This window comes from Ceratotherium simum, chromosome 28 (assembly GCF_057802395.1).
Source record: "Ceratotherium simum simum isolate JZ-2026a chromosome 28, ASM5780239v1, whole genome shotgun sequence".
NCBI lineage: Eukaryota > Metazoa > Chordata > Mammalia > Perissodactyla > Rhinocerotidae > Ceratotherium > Ceratotherium simum.
In genome coordinates, this window is record NC_141927.1 from 34,804,765 (window position 1) to 34,827,072 (window position 22,308).

The window sequence follows — 22,308 nt, forward strand, 5'->3', positions numbered from 1 at the left end:
TTGTACTGTCATTTTTCTTACGACAACATTCCTTTTTCCTAACTCATAAAGACAAGTTTAAATATACACAACAATTTAGAGTTAGAATTTTTGCTAAATCAGAACTTTAATGGTGGTTTATAACTTAGAATGACAGACCTGATTCTCTCCTTCAGTGATAAAGAAACTGAGGGCCAGGTCTTTCAGTGACTAAGAAGAGCTTGGACTAAAATCCAGACACGTTAACCCTATTCCTGCTTATCTTTTCACTCACTGTGCTGCCTCACATGACACGTGTGAGGCTTCAATAGTCATTCATTTGTACTCTAGTATAATTAGCACATTATAGTACATAGCATATTGGCTACTGCAAATCATTATGATTTGCCTGAAAAAATCAAATTAGAGGAAACTGAGTTCAACTTAAGATCATGAAATAAAAACAAAAAATCCTTTTTTCTTACAAAAAAAAGCAATTTTACCTTGGTAACAGTTAACATATAAAAATTAGTTACACTGTTCTCGTGGGCTCGCTTGATTCGCAACCTGCATTCTTCTTCATCAATTAATTCGCCAACATATTCATTTACAAATTCGCCCTGCAGAGAAGCACGCAATATATAAATGTAAAATCAGTGTATTATATTTGAAAGCATTCCTTAACACCACATGTATGATCGAAGAGAATTAACCAAAAAGAATCTTGGAAATATAACTTCAACCCTCTAAACAAATAGTTGTTATGCATGGGCATTCAGACAGCACTATTTTTCTTGTGTCGGTGCCTCAAAGGTGGTAACTGCATGTCTTGTCTTGCTGACAATATTATTTCTCTAGTGCAAGGGACACTATTATGGGATATCACTGGGATCTGGGGATAGGCTAACTCAAGCCTTGGAAGCTGTATTATAATAGACTTTTACTAGTTTGTTGTAGCTTTGGGGGTAAGACCTGGAAAAGATGTGATTCTGAAACAAATGAGCCCTTTTTCTTTTAACTTTTTATTTTGAAGTAATTATAGATATTCACAGGAAGTTGTAAGAATAGTGCAGAGAGGATCCGTGTACCCTTCATTCAGTTTTCCCCAATGGTAACCTCTTACATAACTAGAGCACAGTATTAAAACCAGAAAATTGACATTGGTACAATCTACAAAACTTATCCAGATATCACCAATTTTACATGCACTCGTCTGTGAGTGTAGTTCTATGGAATTTCATCAGGTGGAATTTCATCAGGTGTAGAACTGGGTAACCACCACCACAATCAAGATACAAAACGGTTCCATCACCACAGAGACCCCTTGTGCTACTCCTTTATAATCACACCCATCCTCCGGAACTGACAGTAAATAGCAGTAATCTAAAGAGAAGAACTATATTTTCTGATTTTGGTAAATCATTAAGAACATAAGCCAATGTTCTTAAAAATATTTAATCTTTCTCTATTGATAAAAATGAAAGATTGTTACTTCTGTAATAAGAGGAAAGAAGTTAATGGGTCCAGTTGGAAGGAACCGACTTAACTTCCCGTACACCAGTCTCCCCTGGGCAGTGTGCGGCTAGTGAGAGCAGTGAGGAGCCAATCTGCTTCACGGAGCTACATACTTGTTTCACCTGGGGAGCCGCCACCACAAAAGTTGATCTCTGGCTTTCTTTCTCTCCCATTTTTATTGATTGTACAAGCTATGACAAAGAATTAGGTTAGAAAAAGAAACATTTCATCTATAACTACAACATCATAACAGAGCAGTTTATTTTCTCCACTTTTCCCTTCTGGTCCTTTCTCACGAAGGACATGGGATGGATCTGCACGTTTGTGTACAACGTACGGTCAGCCTTAAATGGCTTTTCCTACATCCAGGTCGGGCTTCGACATCAGCTGATGAACGGCGTTGGGCGCTATCACATGGTATCACTGCCCCCACAGGTAGAAGATTTCATTGCCGTTTTGGCTGCATTGCCACCTAGTGTTACTCTACTATTTTATGGCAAGTTTTCTTTAATGGAAACTTAGCAGAATTTCAACCAAATCAGCTCCACTTCACCTTTCCCACATACTCAGATTCAAGGTTAAGATTTCATTTGAAGAAATGGCTCTGTGGCTTTAAAAGCTTGAGGACCACTTATGGTTTATATTTACTATTCTATGAAAATGAGTGGATATAGAAAAATTAAAGTGCCGATACCAAACATGAGGAAGTGCAAGTCTCATAAACTTGATACCATTTTAAATAAATATTTCTAGCTGTTTTGTAAAAGACATATTTCAGATGTCCTAAAGTGACAAATCTTTAGCCTTGGAGTTGTTTACTGGACTTAAAACCATTAATTGTGAATTCAACTGTGAACAAAAATGACAAAATAAAGAACTCAAAAAAAGCTAGAAATCTGTCCTTAAAGACTGTGGCAAAAAGGCTGTAATTCAGTATTTAATATATATTCTTTAATTTCTAGGAAAGAAACCACTTCATAACAGGAAGTCCCTTGTTTAACTCTTGGCACCTGTTTTCAGGAATTTGTTATGTGTGAAAAGAAGGGGACTGACTGTGTACATTCAATTTTACATTTGGCTTCTGTCTTCTAAATATATCGAAAATCTTTTTCATGTTGCCACAAAGTCTTTTAGTTATGCTTTTCAATGACTGTATATTGCTAGCTATTTTGTAAAAGACCAATTGTCTTACATTAGCAATTCCTCAAGTGCTAAAGGGCAGAATAATCCTCATTGATTCTTGATTATATCATTAATTTAATAAATTATAATACATTTTAGAATAAATGTAACTGCTTTTTTTGTGTGTGTGAGGAAGATCGGCCCTCAGCTAACATCTGCCAATCCTCTTTTTTTGCTGAGGAAGACTCACCCTGGGCTAACATCCATGCCCACCTTCCTCTACTTTATATGGGACGCTGCCACAGCATGGCTTGCCAAGCGGTGCGTCGGTGCGCGCCAGGGATCTGAACCTGCGAACCCCGGGCCGCTGCAGCGGAGTGCACGCACTTAACCGCTTGTGCCACCGGGCTAGCCCCAAATGCAACTGCTTTTAAGAGGTGTTAACAGGAAATTAAACTGGATAGATTTCAAGATGGCCCCCAAAACTCCCCTGAAATCATAGGCAAAAATTTGTACATGTGATATGCATGGCATTAAAGTAATATAAAAAATTTTGCATTATATAATGATACTTGAAATGCAGATGGCCTTTGACCAAGGAACCCAATTCACATATCCAATGCATTAGCAAATCCTGTTGGCTCTACCTTCAAATGTCAGAAATCCAACCACTTCTTTCCTGCTCAGCTACAACCCCAGTAGTCCATGCCACCATCATCTCTCTCCTGGACTACAACAGTCTCCTTTTTATCACTCTTTCCCCGTTACCATAAATTCTCCATACTACAGCCAAAGTTATTCTTTTGACACCTAAGTATGGTGGACAGACACTTAAGGTCCCTGCCTCCTGGTGTTCATGCTGTTGTATGATCCTCTCCCCTTGAGTGGCCAGGACCTGTGACTTGCTTCTAACCAAAAGAACATGGCAGAGGTGACAGGACGTATGTATGGCATGAGTGTGTCACATTAAGACTTTAGTATCCATCTTGCTGGAGTATCTCTGTCCCTTGTTGGCTGTAAGGAAGCAAACAGCCATGTTTGGGAACCCCATTTGGCAAGGAACTGCAGGCAGCATCTAGAAGCTAAAAGCAGCAAAATGACAACAAACCAGAACAAAAACCACCTGAAGCTCTCAGACCTACAGCTGCCAAGTACAGAGTTCTACCAAAAGCCAGGCAAGCAGGTCCTTCCCTAGTCGAGGCACAAGAAGGAGAACCCAGCCCTGGTCAACACCTTCACTGCAGCCTTGTGAGACCCTGAGCAGAGGACCCAGCTAAGCACCGCCCAGACTCCTGACCCGCAGAAACTGGGAGATAATCAAATGTGTGCTATGTTTTAAGTTGCCAAGCTTGTGGTAATATTGTTATGCAGCAATACAAAATGAATACATCATATCAGATCAAGTCACTCCTTACTAAAATCCTCCATAAGTTTCCCATCCTGTGGCCTGCAAGGCCCCATGTGACCTAGCCCCCGGCTACCCCTGTCTCTCCTCTCTCCCACCTACCACTCCTCTCCACGTACACTCGCTTTCTTGCTGTTCTGCGAGCAGGCTAAGGCCTGTATCCTTGGCTTTGTCTTCAGTCTGAAAAGCTCTTCTCCCATCTGCATCTGCATGGCCTTCCTCTGACATACTCAGCTCAGGGGTCACCTCCTCAGGCCCTCCTTAACCAATCAGTTGAAAACAGCACTCCCCGTCACCAGCTATCCCCTTTGACAGCTTTATTTTTCTTTGCAGCATTTAGTGGTACTCAACGTCATACATCTATTTATGATCCATCTCTAGCAGACCCACAAAGGTGTCTTCTTCACTACTGTTTTCCAACCACCTAGAATAGGAGCTGGCAGATAGAAGAAGCTGAACAAATATGTGCTGAATGAGTTTCACCTTGAAAAATCTAACGTATAGAAACAGGTGCATGAAGACAGGTGATCAAGAATGTCCATTAAAGAATTAAAAATATATATAGATAAATTTATTGGAAAATAGGTTAGATAAATTTTGGTACATTTTACTATGGAATACAATGAGACTGTTAAAAAGAATGAGGTCAAACCTGTATGTACTGCCATAAAAATATATTTACCATATACTAAGTGGGAAAAAATATATATGATCATATTCATGTTTAAAAAACTCTACAAATATAGAATATACGAATATGTATTTGTAATGTGTTTATGTTTACAATTGCATAGAAACAGTTCTAAAAGGCTATAGACCAACCTACTAACAGTGGTCGTCTCTGGTGAGGAGACCAGGATTGAGGGGATGAAGGAGGCATTTCATGCTTTATCATCTTTTTGTATTGTTTGGTTTTCTTTACTACATTATATGATATTTTTTAATTAAAGAGGTGATTTTTTTAAAAAGGTAGAAAAAGTCAAGAGTAATGTTAATTCCCACTGGGTCCATCTCACAGTGAATACATCTTCAGGTTCCAAATGTTGGCATTAGGCAAGCAGGGGGAGGGGGCAGGTGTGGGGGCAGGTGTGGGGGCAGGGTGGGGACTTGTTTTAAAATGCAGATTATTTAGGCCTGTCCCAGATATTTCAGTAAGACACTGTTTACTGAACCCCAGGAGATTCTCAGGATCTCTAAAGTCTGAGAGTCACTGTTTGAATAGTAGAAATTACCGGTGATTTTCATTTTTCTTTGAGTTGTTGCATTTAAAAAATGTTCTACAATAGGCATGCATTTCTTGTGTTAAACAAAGAGATTGCTTTGAAAAATTGCCTCAAAGTATAAGAATGAAGATAATTTATAAATGCTAAAGAACTCAACTTTTTCCAGTTGCTTTTGTATATATATAATCTAATTTGAGACTAGCAATGACCCTTAACTACGTAGGGCAGGGATTATTATGTCCATTTTATTTTATTTTTTGCTGAGGAAGATTCACCCTGAGCTAACATCCGTTGCCAATCTTCCTTTTTTTTTTTTTTTTGCTTAAGGAAGATTAGCCCTGAGCTAACATCTGTGCCAGTCTTCCTCTATTTTGTATGTGGGACACCTCCACAGCATGGCTGGTAAGTGGAGTAGGTCTGCGTCCAGGATCTGAAACCCAGACTGCCGAAGTGGAGGATGTGGAACCTTAACTATTTGGCCATGGGGTCAGCCCCCTATTGTGTCCATTTTAGAAATGAGGAAACTGAGGCTCTGGGAGGTTAGGTGACTTGGCCATGGTTTCATGGCTAACGAATTATGATGTTGGAGCAAAGCCCCGGGTTTGCTAGTTTCTATCCCACTACATTCTTAACTTCACTATTTTGCCTTTACTTAGTCTTTTAAATCTATTTTGGTTAAAAAGTAAAAAATATTTCAAATAGAAAATAACCAATGTCCCTCTCTTTTTTATGACTAATCACAGGACACCAAAAGTTTATGTGCATTGTGTTACTTCTTCTTCCTCCTGCTTTTTCTTTGCTCAAGAAGTGCTAAACTCTCAGCTTGGGAAGTTTCAAAATTTCTCCATAAATCCCTATCTATTTTATCCCTCCTAAAGCATCTCTAGGAGGCATAGGTCCTGGTCTGTTCCCTCTCCACCACTGCCCCATCCCATGCTACCTTCTTAATGCTCCTTTTGGTCCTGAGGCCCCAGCCCCTTCGCTCTGTTTGGATGATTTCTGCATCCGGGTAGAGCCTCTTTGTAAAGCACTGGTTCTGGCAGCGGTCTCCAGCTGGGCACACCTGAGGGTGACACTCGTACTGCAACATTCTGTTCAGGCACTCTGAGTCCAAGCCACAAGGGTTTTCATCCCCGGGCTTGCAGTTACAGCGGGGAATCTCTGACAGGTCTGCAACCTGGATCTGTACCTTTCCTATTACTTTGTTAGCCTAGAAAACAAAGTCACAAGTGAGAGGGAGGCATGTGAAGAGGAACATCAGAAACATCCATGCTGTTCTTGGCTCTGCTACTGCCTTGCAGTGTGACTCTGAGAGAGCCTCTCTATCTTCATTTTAACTTCCCCATGAGTAAGCTATGAATAACCACTGCCTCTCCTTAGTTGACAAAAATATCAAAATCTGATGCGAATTCTCACTTATTTATCCTGTGTATTTCTTCTTCTACCAGTCGATGGAAATTCCATAACTGAAAACACCTGTGGGCTCTCTGGAAGAAAGGGGCTAAATCGCTGTATTCTCATCTGGTTGCAGGACAACCTGGTAGGGCAGGAACAGGATTTCACAGCAAACATGCTGCTCTGAGGTATGAGCCGGCTTATCAAAGACCTCATCTCACAGCACGGCAGCCAGGCTGCCAATGGATGCTTCCAAAGAAAGCGCTTGGTTTGGTTTACAGAAGACTGGGTGATAATAAACAAAAGTTTTCACAAGTCAAAAAGGGCCTTCTAACTTCAGTCATGTGTCGTTTAACGACGGGGATACGTTCCTGAGAAATGTGTCATTAGGTGATTTTGTTGTTGTGCAAACACCGCAGAGTATATTTACACAAACCTAGATGCTGTAGCCTACTACACACCTAGGCTATGCGGTGCTAATCTTATGGGACCACCATCGTATACGCAGTTCGTTGCTGACCGAAACGTTATGTGGCATACGACTGTACTAAGAGAGTAATGCATTTTATCTTGCTGTCAAATACCAATGTTTTCATAGGTAAAGACTCACTTTGATGTGTTTGTAAGGAGGGGGTTTTCTTGAGCTTTTTTCAATCTCTAGTGCTTCTTTACTTTCTCTTTGTGCTTTCAATTCCTGGAAACGTTTTGCAGCTTCTTCCAGTGCTGCCAATAAGACCAAACAAAGTACATAAAGACCAAAAAACAAACAAAAACCATTAGGAAAGTAGTTTTACACTGCCTTCCCAATGCACTGCATCTGAGCTGAGGTTTTCTTTTTAAAATTATATTCTGGAAATAACCATTTACCACCATGATAGGGTAACAGTGAAATAGGATATAAGTCATTTATGGCTGAACACTATGCTCTGTGCAAGCTGCTGCCTCAGACAGGAGGTCCTACTTCAATGAGCAGAGGCTTCCAAATGAAGCAAAGAGTAGCTTTTTACCTTGGACTAGATTTAAATTCATTTTACTCTTACCCAGAAAGCCAATATTCCTCGCAACTTGTTGCAAAAACAGTTGTAAGGCTCTTCATGGGAAGCTTTTACTACTCTTCCGTAGCAAAGGAGCTTCACTTGATTAAAAAGACTGTTTCCAGATAATGTCTATGTTTGTGGAAAGATCACTGAAGAAACAGCTTTCATATACACAGCACAGTCTACTATACTGAAGTCTATTTTTTTAATTGACTGGATTCTGATGTGGTTCTAACGTGACTGTAAACTAATGGATGCTGGATCCTAACGCCTGGTGAAAATTCTCTAATACCAGAAACATGTCATATGCAAGTTAGGAGACATTGAGAAATCAACACTGGAATCTTAGTTTTGAGCTACTGTACATATCATCCAACTTACCTTTTTTGAAGGTCTTGTTAATACTAGTCTGTCCCTCAGCAAAGCTTTTGTCTCCTTCAACATAAGGGAACACTCTGCCCTGGTGTACCCAATAGTAGTCATGAGAACCAAAGAAGAACACAGGGAAGTCCCCCAAGTCATGCTTAAGGCCTTGGATGTTCAGTGGCACAGACCTGGGATTGCAGATCTCTGCTGGCCACCATCTGAAAACAAAAGCAATTTTAGACCAAGAGGATGAAAGAGCACACTATTCTTTACATGGCTGGTAGGAGGAAAAAAAGGTTTTGTACTTTGCAATTTTTATTCAGATTCTAAGGACATAAAACACCTTATCTTTAATCCTATCCAAACCATACATCATTGAAAAACATATTGATTAATGAGTTAACTAATGAAACAGTGAACACAGACTAAACAAACTAGGCCCTAAACACCCAATCTAATTTCTTTCTTTAAAAAATTAATATTTAATATTTATAGAAGATTATATATCATGAGAATATAAGTTATAAAGCATAATAATAAAATAACAATGAACTCGCTACCCAACTTACGAATTAAAATTTACCAATACTATTCCAAACCCAATTTCAATCCTAGAAAAGTCATGTTTTTCTCTCAAGTTGACATTCTTAAGACCAAAATTGTTCTTCAAGGTATAAAAGTTTATTTCTAGTAGTCAAGGGAATCATTTAAGAATAAACTGATGCTATAGTAAAGAATGACCACTCCCATTCAAATTAGCATTTTCTGACTCTCTAATCAACTAGGGGAAATACTTCTTGGTCAAGTGTACTAGGTTTATATCAGTGTGTATTTCAGAATCTAATTCATCTTAGATTGTAATGGAAATGTAATAGGAAATGTGGGATATGGGACAGAATGAAAACATAACTGTTTCATGCAGTGATGACTGAATATCACTAATGAAGCCATCTGTGAGGCACACTGGACAGTTTCTAGCAATTGGGTAAGTCAGGAGTTGAAGGGGAAGCTTTTATAGTATATAAAATCATCAATATGAACACTAAATACACAAAGACAAATTTTTTCAGTCTCTTATTTTACATATGCCTAATAAAACCATTTATTTAAGGAACTATTATTTAGGAGATAAATGATGGCATGGTCACACTCCCAGCTTTATAGTGCAGAACTTGAATACACTTCATCTAAAAGGTACCCTGCTGTCCATCTAAGAATTAATTGAAACAAAACAAAACAACACTATTTTGTGTAATCAGTATTTGGTTTCCCCTCAAAGTAGGCTAGGAAATAGTTATTTATTTCTAAACCATTTTTAGGTATTTAAGTATGCACACGATAACAACATTCACTGGGTCAGGTAGGAAGAGGCATGCTTTCTGCCAGGGGCTGTCCCAGATCTTCATATTTCCCCCAGGAAACTTCACACTGGAGTCAAGAGTTATTGAAAAGTAACCACTTTATGTGGCCAAGCTGGGCCTGACTGGAAAAAAATATATTATTAATTCAAGGCTGGAAGTCTTTGCAAAACATACAAGACTCATCTGACCTGCACATAAAATCTCACTGGGCTATGAACTGGAGCACTGCTTGGGGATTCTTTAAAATGTAATGTGATTAAAATTTAAGTATTAAAATTAAATTAAGTCAAAGATATTTTCATATTCATAACATTTTTAAAAAAGGAAATATGTAATGTACAGCATGGTGACTACAGGTAATAATAGTGAGTTGTATATTTGAAAGTTAAGAGAATAGACCTTATAAGTTCTCATCATAAGAAAAAAATTTTTTTAACTATGTATGGTGATGGATGTTAACTAGACTTACTGCTGTGATCATATACAAATATTGAATCACTATGTTGTACACCTGAAACTAATATAATGTTAACTCAATTATATCTCAAAAAAAAGCCAAAAATAAAAAATGAAAAAAAAGGAAATATTATGAAATTTACTTGAAGATCTAAAGGCTTCTTACACTGTTTTAGATATTTCTTATCCAGGTATGTCTTATCTTTAAATTGTCAAACCCGAACCTCTCCCCACTCCAGAAAGATATATATTTTTAATTATAAAAGCAGTGTGTGTTACTTTTAAAAATTAAAACAATGCAGAAGTATATAACATAAAAACTGAAAAGGCCTCCCCTTGTAATCTCATGCTTCAGACTATTAACATTAGAAGTATTTCTTTCCGAGTATTAAAAACATATCTAGGCCTACAATTTTAAAAAATTGTATAAACCCATGGAAAGACAATATATATATACTGTTTAACATGGTTTCTAAATTCAACTATATGTCGTGGATATCTTCTGTTACTATACAGACCTACATTATCCTTTTATTGCCTTCAAGGTATTCTACAATATGGATACACTACAATTTATCTGACAAATCCCTTACTGACTGAACATTTGGGTTACTTCAAATTTTTGCAATTAGAAATAATACTGCAATGAAAACCCCTATAAATATATTTTTGCCTACTTGTCCAATTTTTTTTTCTTAGATAAATTCCTTGAAGGGAAAGTGCTGAGTCAAAGGGTATACAAAGTTACAATTTTAATACGTGATGCCAGATCGCCTTACAGGGAGCGCTTGTTTCCCCAAAATTATTACTCTTTTAAATCTTTGCCAGTCTGTTAAATGGAAAAAAAAAGACTCCTTGCTTTTAACATACATTTATTTTTAGTGAGGCTGAGCATTTTCTACATTTATTTTCTATTTGCTATTCTTTTGCAAACTGGCTCTTTCTCTTCTTTGCCCCCCTTTCTAGGTAAGGTATTCGTCTTTTCTTATTTTTTTATTTTTTATTTTTTTTTAATATATATATTTTTTAAGATTTTATTTATTTATTCCCCCCCCCCCAAAGCCCCAGTAGATAGTTGTATGTCATAGCTGCACATCCTTCTAGTTGCTGTATGTGGGACACGGCCTCAGCATGGCTGGAGAAGCGGTGCGTCGGTGCACGTGCACGCCCGGGATCCGAACCTGGGCCGCCAGCAGCGGAGCGCACGCACTTAACCGCTAAGCCACGGGGCTGGCCCGTCGTCTTTTCTTATTAAAAGTAGAAGAGCAAATACTTTCCCCTGGTTTGACATTTGCCTTCTAAAACTTTATGATATCTTTTGCCATACAGTATGAAACTGTTTATGCATTCAAATTGTCAAATTTTTTTTTTTTTTTAGGACTTGGAGGTTTCCTGTCATATGTTAAAAAAGAATTATAGAGGGGGTGGCTTCACCACCTCAATGCCCCTTATTCTCAGCTAAAAATACTAATTTTTAAGTTAAATAGGTAAGCAAGCAGTATATTTAAAACACAGAGAAAACAACATAGCTCTTGCTAAAAAAAAATTACAATATGTTTGAAATTCTATAGAAATATATTTTACTTAGGATTCTAATTGAAAAGCAGAACTCTATTGTGCTCTCTTGAATAGTATCTATTTTCTTAGTAAAATGATAAACATATGCCTCAAAATATGGAACATAGAGTTTTAAAAATATATCACTAATTCCTGTTCAGTGAAGGCTTGTTATAAACAGGTCTCCTAAAAGGAGAAAGTTTTATTACAACAATGGCAATCATACACACTTCTTACTTCCTTCCCTTAGGAACTAAAGCCTCTTAATGAAATAATCTCTCTCATTAAATTCTAAAAAGCCCTCTCTTTGGACAAAGTCTAGAGCTTCTAGCTATAACTAAAATGGACCAGATCGCGGGGCAAACAGAGCTATTTTGGCCTGGATATAAACTCCTGATTTTATTAGAAATCAGAAATCAATATAAATCTAATTGGGATACAGAGAAAACATCTTCCTCACTATCCACATAAGAACTTTTATTCCAAAATCTAGTAGTATATAGTTCATTAGTATAAAATAACTTTCAGAACTTAAAAACAAAAGTCAACCAACCAATTAAAAAAAAAGAAACCCAACAACAACTAACCTTCCCAATCCTCTAAAAACCCAGACTCAGAATATGTTTCTTTTCTCTTTCTTTCTCTAAGGAAGTGCTCTGTGCTGTTCTACCTATCTCCCAGCCACTTTGTGTACAGATTATGAACCTATGTCGGAACAATGATTGAACACTTCCTCTTTGTCCTTAGAAAAACTTGCCTGTAATTTCCCAATTTGACCCAAACAATCTGCTTGTAATGCAGTTTCTTGCCAGCTTTACAGTCATTACAATTCCAGCAGCCTTCTGGCATTTCTATGCTCAGGCATTCGGGGTGGAAAGAAGCTGGGCACGATTCACAGCAGAGCAATCTTCCACCTTGAAACAAATAAACAGTCTTAATAACTGAGAAAAGAGGGAAGAGAAAAAGAAAGAAAAAGGAGAAAGTTATCTTTTAAGTGCATTAAATTTGATTCAGATTGGGGGAAAATAACAAAGGGATTGAGTCACATCTATAGTGATGGATTAAAATAGAAAGCAAATGAACAGACGTAGCTCCTTCAGTCCCTTGTCAGGGCTTCAGTGGCCAGAGACTCAAAAGCTTTTGATTAGTATGAAAAACATCACTGACTCTTTACCCCTCTAAAATGTGGGCTATCAAGGGATCCGTTTAGCAGGCAGTTAAACTTCCTAACATATGACAAAAGAGATGCATGAAATCTTTAGACTGAGTAGAGTGGAGAGCAGATTTTCAAAGAAATATGTAGCAGTTTACTTTCTTTTCTCCTTGAGAGCTAAGAAAGCAAAGAGTGGTCATCTTTGTATTTTAATCCAGTGCCACAGGTAACTAAATCCCTTTATAATAAGATTAGCAAGAATGAAAACAGCCAATAGGTTGATCAGTACTTTTTTGTTCCAATAAAAGAATACAAAAAAGCAAAAGGATCATACATTCTCGAATTGGTGATTACATTATCATTACCTTTTCAGTGAAGATAAAGTCAAACAGGCTATACAGCAGTGGTTTGCAACTTTTTCATCACCAAGGATCCCCTTTCCTTCGTCATGGAGCCATATGTTTTCAAATATTTTATCAACCAAAAAACCCCCCAAAACAAAAAACAAAAACAAAACCCCTGCATTTTAAAAGTAACAATTTCTCCTGTTTTTATTAACCAAAGGAATATATAACTGCCAATCAGAGCTTCTGATCCCAATAACAAAACTAGTATTATCACATTAAATTGTTAAAACCATAGCCAAATACAAAGAAACTCATGCAGCCTTATTTTGTACAAATGTGTAATTCTGTTAGATTTTCTGAAATATTAAACATAGTTCAAAAATTTTGTTACATAAGTCTTTTCTGACTTCATATTGAGAACCACTGCTTTATAGCATAAAACTAAGTAAATATCAGTGGAGAATGAAGTATCATACTCAAGGAGAGCCATCCAAGTTCCCTAGCAAAATCCTCTCCTTTTAAATACACAAAATGATCTCTGGATTAAGACCAAAACACGGGCAGCAAACAAAACAATACTTTTAAATGCAAAGAAATAAAAGATTTGGGAGGAGATTAGGTATTTCTAATAGGTATTTCAACAAGTGACAGAGAAGGATGTTAACCACTGAAGATGAAATATAATAAAGACATTTATTGCAAAAAAAATTCATCTTTCCATTGGAAAATCAGGTCTGTAACCCATGACTATACTGAGATTTAAAGTCTCATAAGCAAAAGGTTTTCTATACAACTTTATCAGATCACATGCTCCAACCTTTTGAGGGTTTGCTATCAATTTTCCAGAAAATTTTGTCTTTCTGTAGACTTTCAAACTTCTAACTGATTGACATAAAAACAAAAAGAAAATCCATGTACAATCAATGATGAATTAAATTACTATATTTCCTCTGCTTAAAAGCTTTTGCTTCAATCATTGGGATTTTCTCCTTTGTCTGCAGATCTCAGTATGGATTAATTGTTCCACTTCCACAACCTAGAGGTTCGCTGCCTGAGTGCTCTTAGCCTAGGTAGGGAATTCTTCCGTAAGTTTAAAGTAAAATGAGATAATTCATTTTTCCATCAGAAGGAATGACCAATAAGGAGAGCAGTCTTTGTGAACAGCTTTAGAGGACATGTGATTATTAGAGCTGATGTGGAAAAGTCAGGCTGGCCATTCTTAACATTATGGACTAGTCTTTAATTTTAAGTCTTATTTCAGAGGAAATACAGACCCAGAATCATCAGTGAAAATCATCATGATTTTTTGACAAAAAATACACAAGAGAAATAGAAAAATAAAAATATGAACAATCCACCTTGGTGCTATGCAAGAAAACTGCTTTAGGATGCAAGAGAAGAAAGATATGGTTCAAGCTAAGCAAACAGAGGGCTCAAAATAATTTCAGTTCATGTCAAGGTCAATACTGAGGACTGAAAACAAAGTAAGCAATAATTGAATTAATCTAATTTTATAAAGGCGCCAGCAGGAAAATAAGGCATTTTGGTAGTCTGACTTTATTGCATTATGGCGTTAGTCCTATGCCCATCTTTGTTTTGGAGGTAGGTGGTATCGACAGTAAGATGACATACTGTGACTTCAATGGAACACAAACAGACAAAAAAGCCAATACTCTCTCTAACCTACTTCTCCATAGGTTCTGATCAACTTGCTTAGTTATACTTTCTTTTAGTCATTGGTTGCCACTTTAGATGTCTGACAAAGAGCAAAGACACATTAAGCGGGCAACATAAAGAATGAAAAAAAAAGCCCATTTCAAATATACCTAGTATATTAGGTAGGAATTAATTTTTTTTTAAAGACTCTGAACCTGGCCCCCGATCATCATGGGAATGTAGACAGGAAAGGCCTTCACCTTCCAGGTAATTTATTTTACCCACTGAGATAATAACTCCCCAAATAATACCTTATTCTTAATCCACTTTTTTCCTTTATTACAAGTAGGCTATGTAAAGCTAAACACAAGATTTTCCTCCATAGATTAAATTAACTGGGAGAATATAAATATACAGTCAGCTTTTGGTTCTCTGTGGGTAAATTACCCATAAGCAATTCTTCAGTTCATCTGGGCTGCCTTTCAATATCCAGTATTTGAGGTATCCTCCCCAGCTGCCCACCAGTGTCTCCTAAGAGAAGGGCAACTAGTTGTCACAACATCTTAACAAAAATATTTCAGAAACAAAATGACAGAATGTATCATAAAATTAAATTAAGTAGCAGTATCTTGGTTTCCCTCTATTTAACAACCTATCTTGTTATTTAGTTGAAAGTTAGTAACAAATTACATTATGACTATTCTAGTCTAACATGAATGGTAGTTCCACATCAGACAAAAGAAAAAGAACCCTTAGATAGTCTTCTATACTAAGAAAAATCCTAGTCTTTCCATTTTAATAACCCATAGATATATGGAATGTCTGAAAATTTATTCAAGGAGAAGAGTAAGTACAAATTTGTAATAATGGAATTATTTTAAGCCCTTTTTAATAATTTTGCAGCCATATGAAGATACAGTCACAACCACCAAGGTAGAATTTACCAAAAGCAACAGATGGTGCTTGACAGGCATATATTTCCCCCCTTCATTTAAAGAGAAAAAAATAGGAAATGCAAAAATAAAAGCAAGAGATAAACTATTTTGATTATTACCTTTCTCACATTTCTTTTTGGAAGCTGACGAAGAAGGAATCATAGGTAATTTCATCAACTCTGCACGATTTGATTCATTCAGTAGGTAGTGGGACTTATAGGCATATGAACTGAACATGGGGTCTGAATGGTCCTGAACTATCAGCCCTATACGAAACAAACAGAAAGAGATGAGCTGCAATGAAACTACCCATGATTCCATGAGGAAAAAAATAAACCCACACCTATTATGTAGCTGTGCTTAAAGTTGGGGGAGAAAAGAGAATAAGAAGAAAAAGAAAGATCTGACAGAAAAGACTTTCTATAGTTATTAAAGGGAGTTTCAGCTACTCAATGCCTCATCCCTACACAGAAACCTATATACCTAGAAGAAAACTCCAGATTAATTTGAAGACATAAACTGCATTTGATATCATACTGAAAACCCCCTGTGGAAAACAAAGCTACATTCCTTAATATTCAGAAGTACTATGATGCCAATCCAAAGAACAAAATGACATATCACTTAATTGCTAGAAATCAGAATTATGTACATAATGTAGTAGAGACCCTGATCCACCTTCAAAGTATCAAGTAGCTCTTAAAGGCAGAACTGAGTCTCTCCTCTTCTCTATCCATATCTTGAGATATACTCAAATAAATTCTAGCTTTCTCTGCCAGATAATGAAGCTTTTCTCTATAAATATGATACATGATTTTAAAGGAGCCATAGTTTGTTGAACTTGACTGAGGTAATGCAACCCATTTAAATTTTTTCCCTGCCGTGATATACAGTGATTACCAATTTAAGGGTTTATAAAAACAGTCCTTTTTTTTTTTTTTTCTGTGAGGGAGATCAGCCCTGAGCTAACATCCATGCTAATCCTCCTCTTTTTTTTTGCTGAGGAAGACCGGCTCTGAGCTAACATCTATTGCCAATCCTCCTCCTTTTTTTCCCCAAAGCCCCCCAGTAGATAGTTGTACGTCATAGTTGCACATCCTTCTAATTGCTGTATGTGGGACACCGCCTCAGCATGGCCGGAGAAGCGGTGCATCTGTGCGCACCCGGGATCTGAACCCGGGCCGCCAGTAGCGAAGCGCGTGCACTTAACCGCGAAGCCACCGGGCCGGCCCCAAAAAACAGTCCTTTTGATCTACCAATACAGCCCTTGTATTTAGAGGAAAACAGACGACCTGCTCTAATCTCCTGGTGACACCACTTCTCCTCTCCCTCCCATCCCCTTCCCCTAGTTAAGTTCATAATATAGCTGCAGGCCACTCCTAAACCGAGGGAACTGTGAGACCAGGGAAAACATCTCTATTTGGTTACTGGCCAGTTTATAATGATCTAGGACTTTCCAACACAAATCATGACAGCAGTTTCATAGAGATCATTTTTAGAAGAGGGAAGAGTTCTGCTTTTAAAGGGGTTACCATTTACTTTTTTCTGTGGATGTTATCTTCATTTGGTGCTACCCTACACTGAGACAGATTCAAGAAATATCTCTGACCCAGATGACAGAATGAACTTGAAATTGCTAACTGGTAATAACATAAGAATCTCTGAATAAAAGTTATATAATGTCGGTGAATTTCATACATTTAACAAAGAAAAGTGGTGTAGTTTAAAAAAAAAGGGCTTTGAAATAGGAAAGATCAGGTACAAATGCTGGTCCCTCCATTTAACAACTTGTGTCACCTTCAGGTAAATTATTTAATCTGAGCCTCAGTGTTCTTATCCATATAAAACGGGGAAATAACTTCTCAGGGCAATGGTGGCAATTCATTCAGATGGTGTCTAGTAGAGTTTGATTTACGGATGCAAAAGTAATTGCTATTATTAAAATGAAACGAAAACCCTAATCTAATTTCTCCATTTTAAGTTACCATTACAAAGAAAGGCAAAGAAGGTTAAGTAACTTTTACTACCCCTCCACCCCTCCCCCCCAGATGAGAGGAAATACTAAAGAATATATACTACTCTGAAATACGACATTTCCTGTGGCAGCATGGAGGCCAGGGGAGGAGTAATGCTCTTCTAAACCTTGAAAGAGTTCTAAAAATATTACTAGATATTTCAGTCCTTAAGAATTAGCTCAATGATTTTCAACAATCAATAACCAAGAACTAAGAGAAAAATCCTCTATGGGGAGGAAAAAACTCTGTACGAGGCAAGGAACAAAAATACAAGCTAGGTTTTCTAATTCCAAAACAGAAATGATTAAAGTACCCCTTTTTATGTGTGGATTTATTTATTTTTTTAAATAATTTAATTTTTCCCCCAAGCCCCAGTAGGTAGTTGTATGTCATAGTTGCACATCCTTCCAGTTGCTGTATGTGGGACGCGGCCCCAGCGGGGCCGGAGAAGCGGTACGTCGGTGCACGCCCGGGATCCGAACCCGGGCTGCCAGCAGCGGAGCACGCGCGCTTAACCGCTAAGCCACAGGGCCGGCACTATGTGTGGATTTATTATAGTTAGGTCTCTTTAAAAAAGGAGACCTCTATAAATACTGATAAAAGAACATACGTTATTTACTTCTGAAAAACTTTTGATTTAAGCCTTCCCAAATCCCAACATATAATCTATTTAGAATAAGTTTCTGTTTACTGCACAAAGTTTCACAGTTAAAATATTTGGGAACTAAATAATCTTGCTTAAATAGGCATTTAAATATAGCAAATCTTTCAGAATAACTGCCAAGTTGATAAGATGCAAATACAGATCCTTTTGTTAAAACACAGGTTTTCCTGTCACTTCTATTATCTTAAGATTTTTTTATTTTTTGTGAGAAAGATCAGCCCTGAGCTAACATCTGATGCCAATCCTCCTCTTTTTTGCCCAGGAAGATTGGCCCTGGGCTAACATCCATGCCCATCTTCCTCTACTTTATATGGGACGCCACAGCATGGCTTGACAAGTGGTGCATCGGTGCGCGCCCAGGATCTGAACCTGTGAACCCTGGGCCGCGAAAGCGGAGCACATGCACTTAACTGCAACGCCACCGGGCCGGCCCTATCTTAGGTTTTTTAATCAAGGCATATAAATTAAACTTAAAATGGCTCGAGTTTCTATAAAACCAGGTTCCTTGACAACGGGCCATTTTCTACCTATCTTAAATGGAAAATATCTGTTTTAAAGGTCTCCCAATTATTGAATGAAACAGAGCAAAAGAAAATATTGGTTACTAGACTGATGGTACTTGATTCACAATGTACTCCAAAGTAAGCCAGCATAATACTTGGAATTTAAAATGTTGGCTTAGTTACACACACACACACACACACACCCCTAGTAAAAGTAAATGCCTAGAATGATAGAATAAAACACACAGTGATAAAGACTTTGTTATCTCTGACACTCATCTGTTTAAAAGTCTCTAAAGCTAGCCATCCAACTGATAATTCAACATGTCCATCCTATCATTACTTTCTTAGGGATGGGGAGATGGAAAAGGCACTAGTGGTGACTCTGTACTTCATTTGACTATTTGAATCCTTGCTGTCACCTGTTACAATGTGGCATCAAACAGTTCAGACCTACTCCACGTCCCAGCCAGGTTCAGAGTAGGATACAGTTGTAACTGCTCTGGTGAAGAAAGACACAATGCTTCCCTCTAATGGCAGACACCTCCACTTGCTTACACAACTCTGGCAAACTGAAGGCAGTATATACCATGGACTCAGCTGACTGCTACAAAAAGGACTAACATTTATTTAATCTTTTACTGCCTACCTACTCTGGTTGTTTTTTAAAAAATGAGAGATAAAAAAGCAAAACAAGGGGCTGGCCTGGTGGCGTAGTGGTTAAGTTTGCGCACTCCGCTTCAGCGGCCCCGGGTTTGTGGGTTCAGATCCCGGGTGTGGGCCTACGCACCACTCGTCAGACCATGCTGTGGCGGCGTCCCACATACAAAATAGAGGAAGATGGGCATGGACGTTAGCTTAGGGCCAATCTTCCTGAGCGAAAAGAGGAAGATTGGCAATGGATGTTAGTTCATGGCCAATCTCCCTCACCAAAAAAAAAAAAGCAAAACAACTCAAAATCTATTATACTGCCTAAATTCTATAAAAAAAAAATACTTTATAGTACTTTCACCAAATTAAAAGAACTGTCTCCTAAAGCAAAAAGCAAAACAAAACCAAAAACCTCATCTTCAGTATAGTCTAAATATAATCTAACAGGCCTGATATGCCTGAGTCCTTTCAAATATTTCACACTTAGGGAATTTTAGAAAACGTAGCACTTACATTAAAAAAAAAAAATGCATTTGGGGATAATAGTTGGTTTTTAAAATACCTACTAAATACTAAAAATTGTTTTTATTATAATACAGCTGAGATACTCTATAAAGCTGGATACTCTCTATCATATTCAACTAAAGAAGTTCTATTTTATATTATCATGAACTCAAGTTCACTGACCCCCTCAGGGACACAATACTGTTTTCAGTTGTTCAGTCTCTTGGCACACTTAAATATCAACAGCTGGCAAGTAAGAAAGCCTGCATTGCTGGCTCCTCACTACCGCCACCACATATGTTGCCTTGGCTGTATCCCATCAGGCCTTCCTCAACGCCAGACCAAAACAGGATAAAATACAACATAAACAATTAAAAAATAAATGTGCTAGTCTTGCCTTCCAAGTGAAATCTCAATCAGTCGAAAGCTCAGGATTAAAGAATATGTCGTGGGAAGAGTCTGCTTCGAATAGAAGAATTGTTTGTAGAAGGGAATAGATTAATCTTTTGATGCTCCAAATAGAACTTATCTATAATTCTATGTTATTAAAAAAATGCAGATTCTAGTTTAATTTATGGAAGAATTAATATTCTAACAATTTGAATGTCTAATGTTATAAAAGGGACTAGTTACTGGAAGCGTTAATCTCTCTTGGGATATTAATGAAACTCTATTTTAATGGGGAAATATGTCAATGAACTTAGAAAGAAAGAGAAAAGATTGACACTCACCTCTTGCACAAACGAAACAAAAGCCTACATTTACAGCAGAGGAAGAATTACTGCTCCGTTTGGAATGATTACTACAGATGAGAACGTAGGAGGACACAGATACACTTCCAGCAGCAATGCAAGCATCTCCAGTGTGATAGGCTACTGGACATCTCAGACACCTCATCATGCGACCTGTTGAAGACAAGTCAAAAAGGAATCTATCTAAGAAGGCATCAGCTGGATACAAAATGAGATTTTTGGAGTTGGGCTCTTTTGGGGTCCCAAGTTATACTGGTTACAGTAACATAAAAATATTTCTCTTCACTAGTTTGGTTCTGTCATTCCTGTGCTAGATGGCCCCCACATGCAGCACCCACCTAGAGACCACTCAAAACAATCTGTCTGCCCCAGTGCTGGAGAGACAGTGGTCTCCAACAGGGCACCTGCTTCAGGGATTTTCCAGGGTAATTTTGAACCTATGGAATTCTCTTCTCATGGTCTGAATGAGAACCTAATTTCTACTTACCGTGCCCTCTACTGTGACGGAGCTGTTATCTCTACAGAAAGACAGACTGAAGAATGCCCGATGTTCTTTAAAATAATGTGCTTGTTATTTGCTACTGAACTTAAAAAAATCTTTGTCCCCTCTTTTAGCTCTGTTTTACCTTTACTTGCTTTGTGGATATCTTTCTCCATAGAGCAGGCAGAGCAGCAGTGCTGGGGACAGCGGAATCCTTTTGATTCAAAGATGGCAGTAGGGAATTTGCGGACACAGGCTTCATGGTAAAATTTCCCACAAGCACCAACAGAGCAACGCTTTACATCTGTACCAGACACCTTACATGAAAAACATGGGTGCTGCCCTGGAAAATGGGTAAGGAATACAGATTAAATAAAATCTGATTAAAGCATATGCCTTTTAAATAGAAGCAGCTGCTGACATCAAAGAGCTACCTTCATAAGAGACTCTACTATTATGTGTAAGTTTTTAACATACAAAAAAGGCATTGAAAATAAATGGTTAAATTGAAATATTATTTAATAAGTTTTGCTAGAATAATTGATTTGCTACAATAATTGATAATCAATTTGGAGATATAGCACTAAAAACAATTCAGATCTCCACTTCTCGCTCTATACTAAAAATAATTCCAAAGAAAACCCAGAACAGAATTTTTCAATACCTGGGAACTGAGAATGGCAAAGTCTTCCCAACACAGAATAAATAAAAGAAATTTCCAAAGAAAAGACAGATTCCATAATTAATCACTTACAATTTCCATATGTAAAACAGACACACAAAGAAAACACATAATGCTAATAAAAAATGCAGAAAATTACACGTGGATGTCTTATTCAAACTGTAGAATATCAAGCACAAAGAGAAAATATTAAAATTACCCAAAGAAAAGACAATTACCTTCAAAGAAGCAACAGTAAGACTGAGAGCTGACTGAAAGAGAAAAATGGAAGCCAGAAAACAATGGAATGCAATCTTCAAAGGGCTGAAAGAAAATTGTTACCAAGCCAGAATTCTATACCCAGTGAAAGCACTCTTGAAGAAGGAGGCGAAACCAACATACACTGGGAGGAATAACAAAACCAAAACTTGGTGCTTTGAAAAAAGATTAATAAAACTGATATCCCTGTCAAAAGTGACTAATAAAAAAAGGGAGAAAAAGTGGCAATACTAACAATATCAGAAATGGAAAATGGTACATCAATACAAATCCTACAAATGTTAAAAAGATAATAAAAGGATATCACTACAT

The 22,308-nt window shown here is 37.4% G+C and overlaps 1 protein-coding gene across 3 annotated transcripts in view; it reads right to left on the minus strand.

Annotated features, from left to right (window-relative positions):
- NSD3 (nuclear receptor binding SET domain protein 3) overlaps positions 1-22,308 on the minus strand; it is a 103,511-nt gene that overhangs the window by 9,781 nt on the left and 71,422 nt on the right. The window contains exons 13-20 of one of the 3 annotated variants that reach the window (XM_004428868.3): positions 21,202-21,399; positions 20,555-20,728; positions 15,606-15,752; positions 12,153-12,309; positions 8,037-8,239; positions 7,229-7,341; positions 6,164-6,433; positions 495-578 (exon numbers count right to left, since the gene is read on the minus strand). In XM_004428868.3, the coding sequence (XP_004428925.1) occupies positions 495-578; positions 6,164-6,433; positions 7,229-7,341; positions 8,037-8,239; positions 12,153-12,309; positions 15,606-15,752; positions 20,555-20,728; positions 21,202-21,399 (1,346 nt within the window). Of the gene's footprint in view, positions 1-461; positions 579-6,163; positions 6,434-7,228; positions 7,342-8,036; positions 8,240-12,152; positions 12,310-15,605; positions 15,753-20,554; positions 20,729-21,201; positions 21,400-22,308 lie in introns of all 3 variants that reach the window. The other 2 variants (XM_004428867.3, XM_004428869.3) reach the window with 2 other exon arrangements.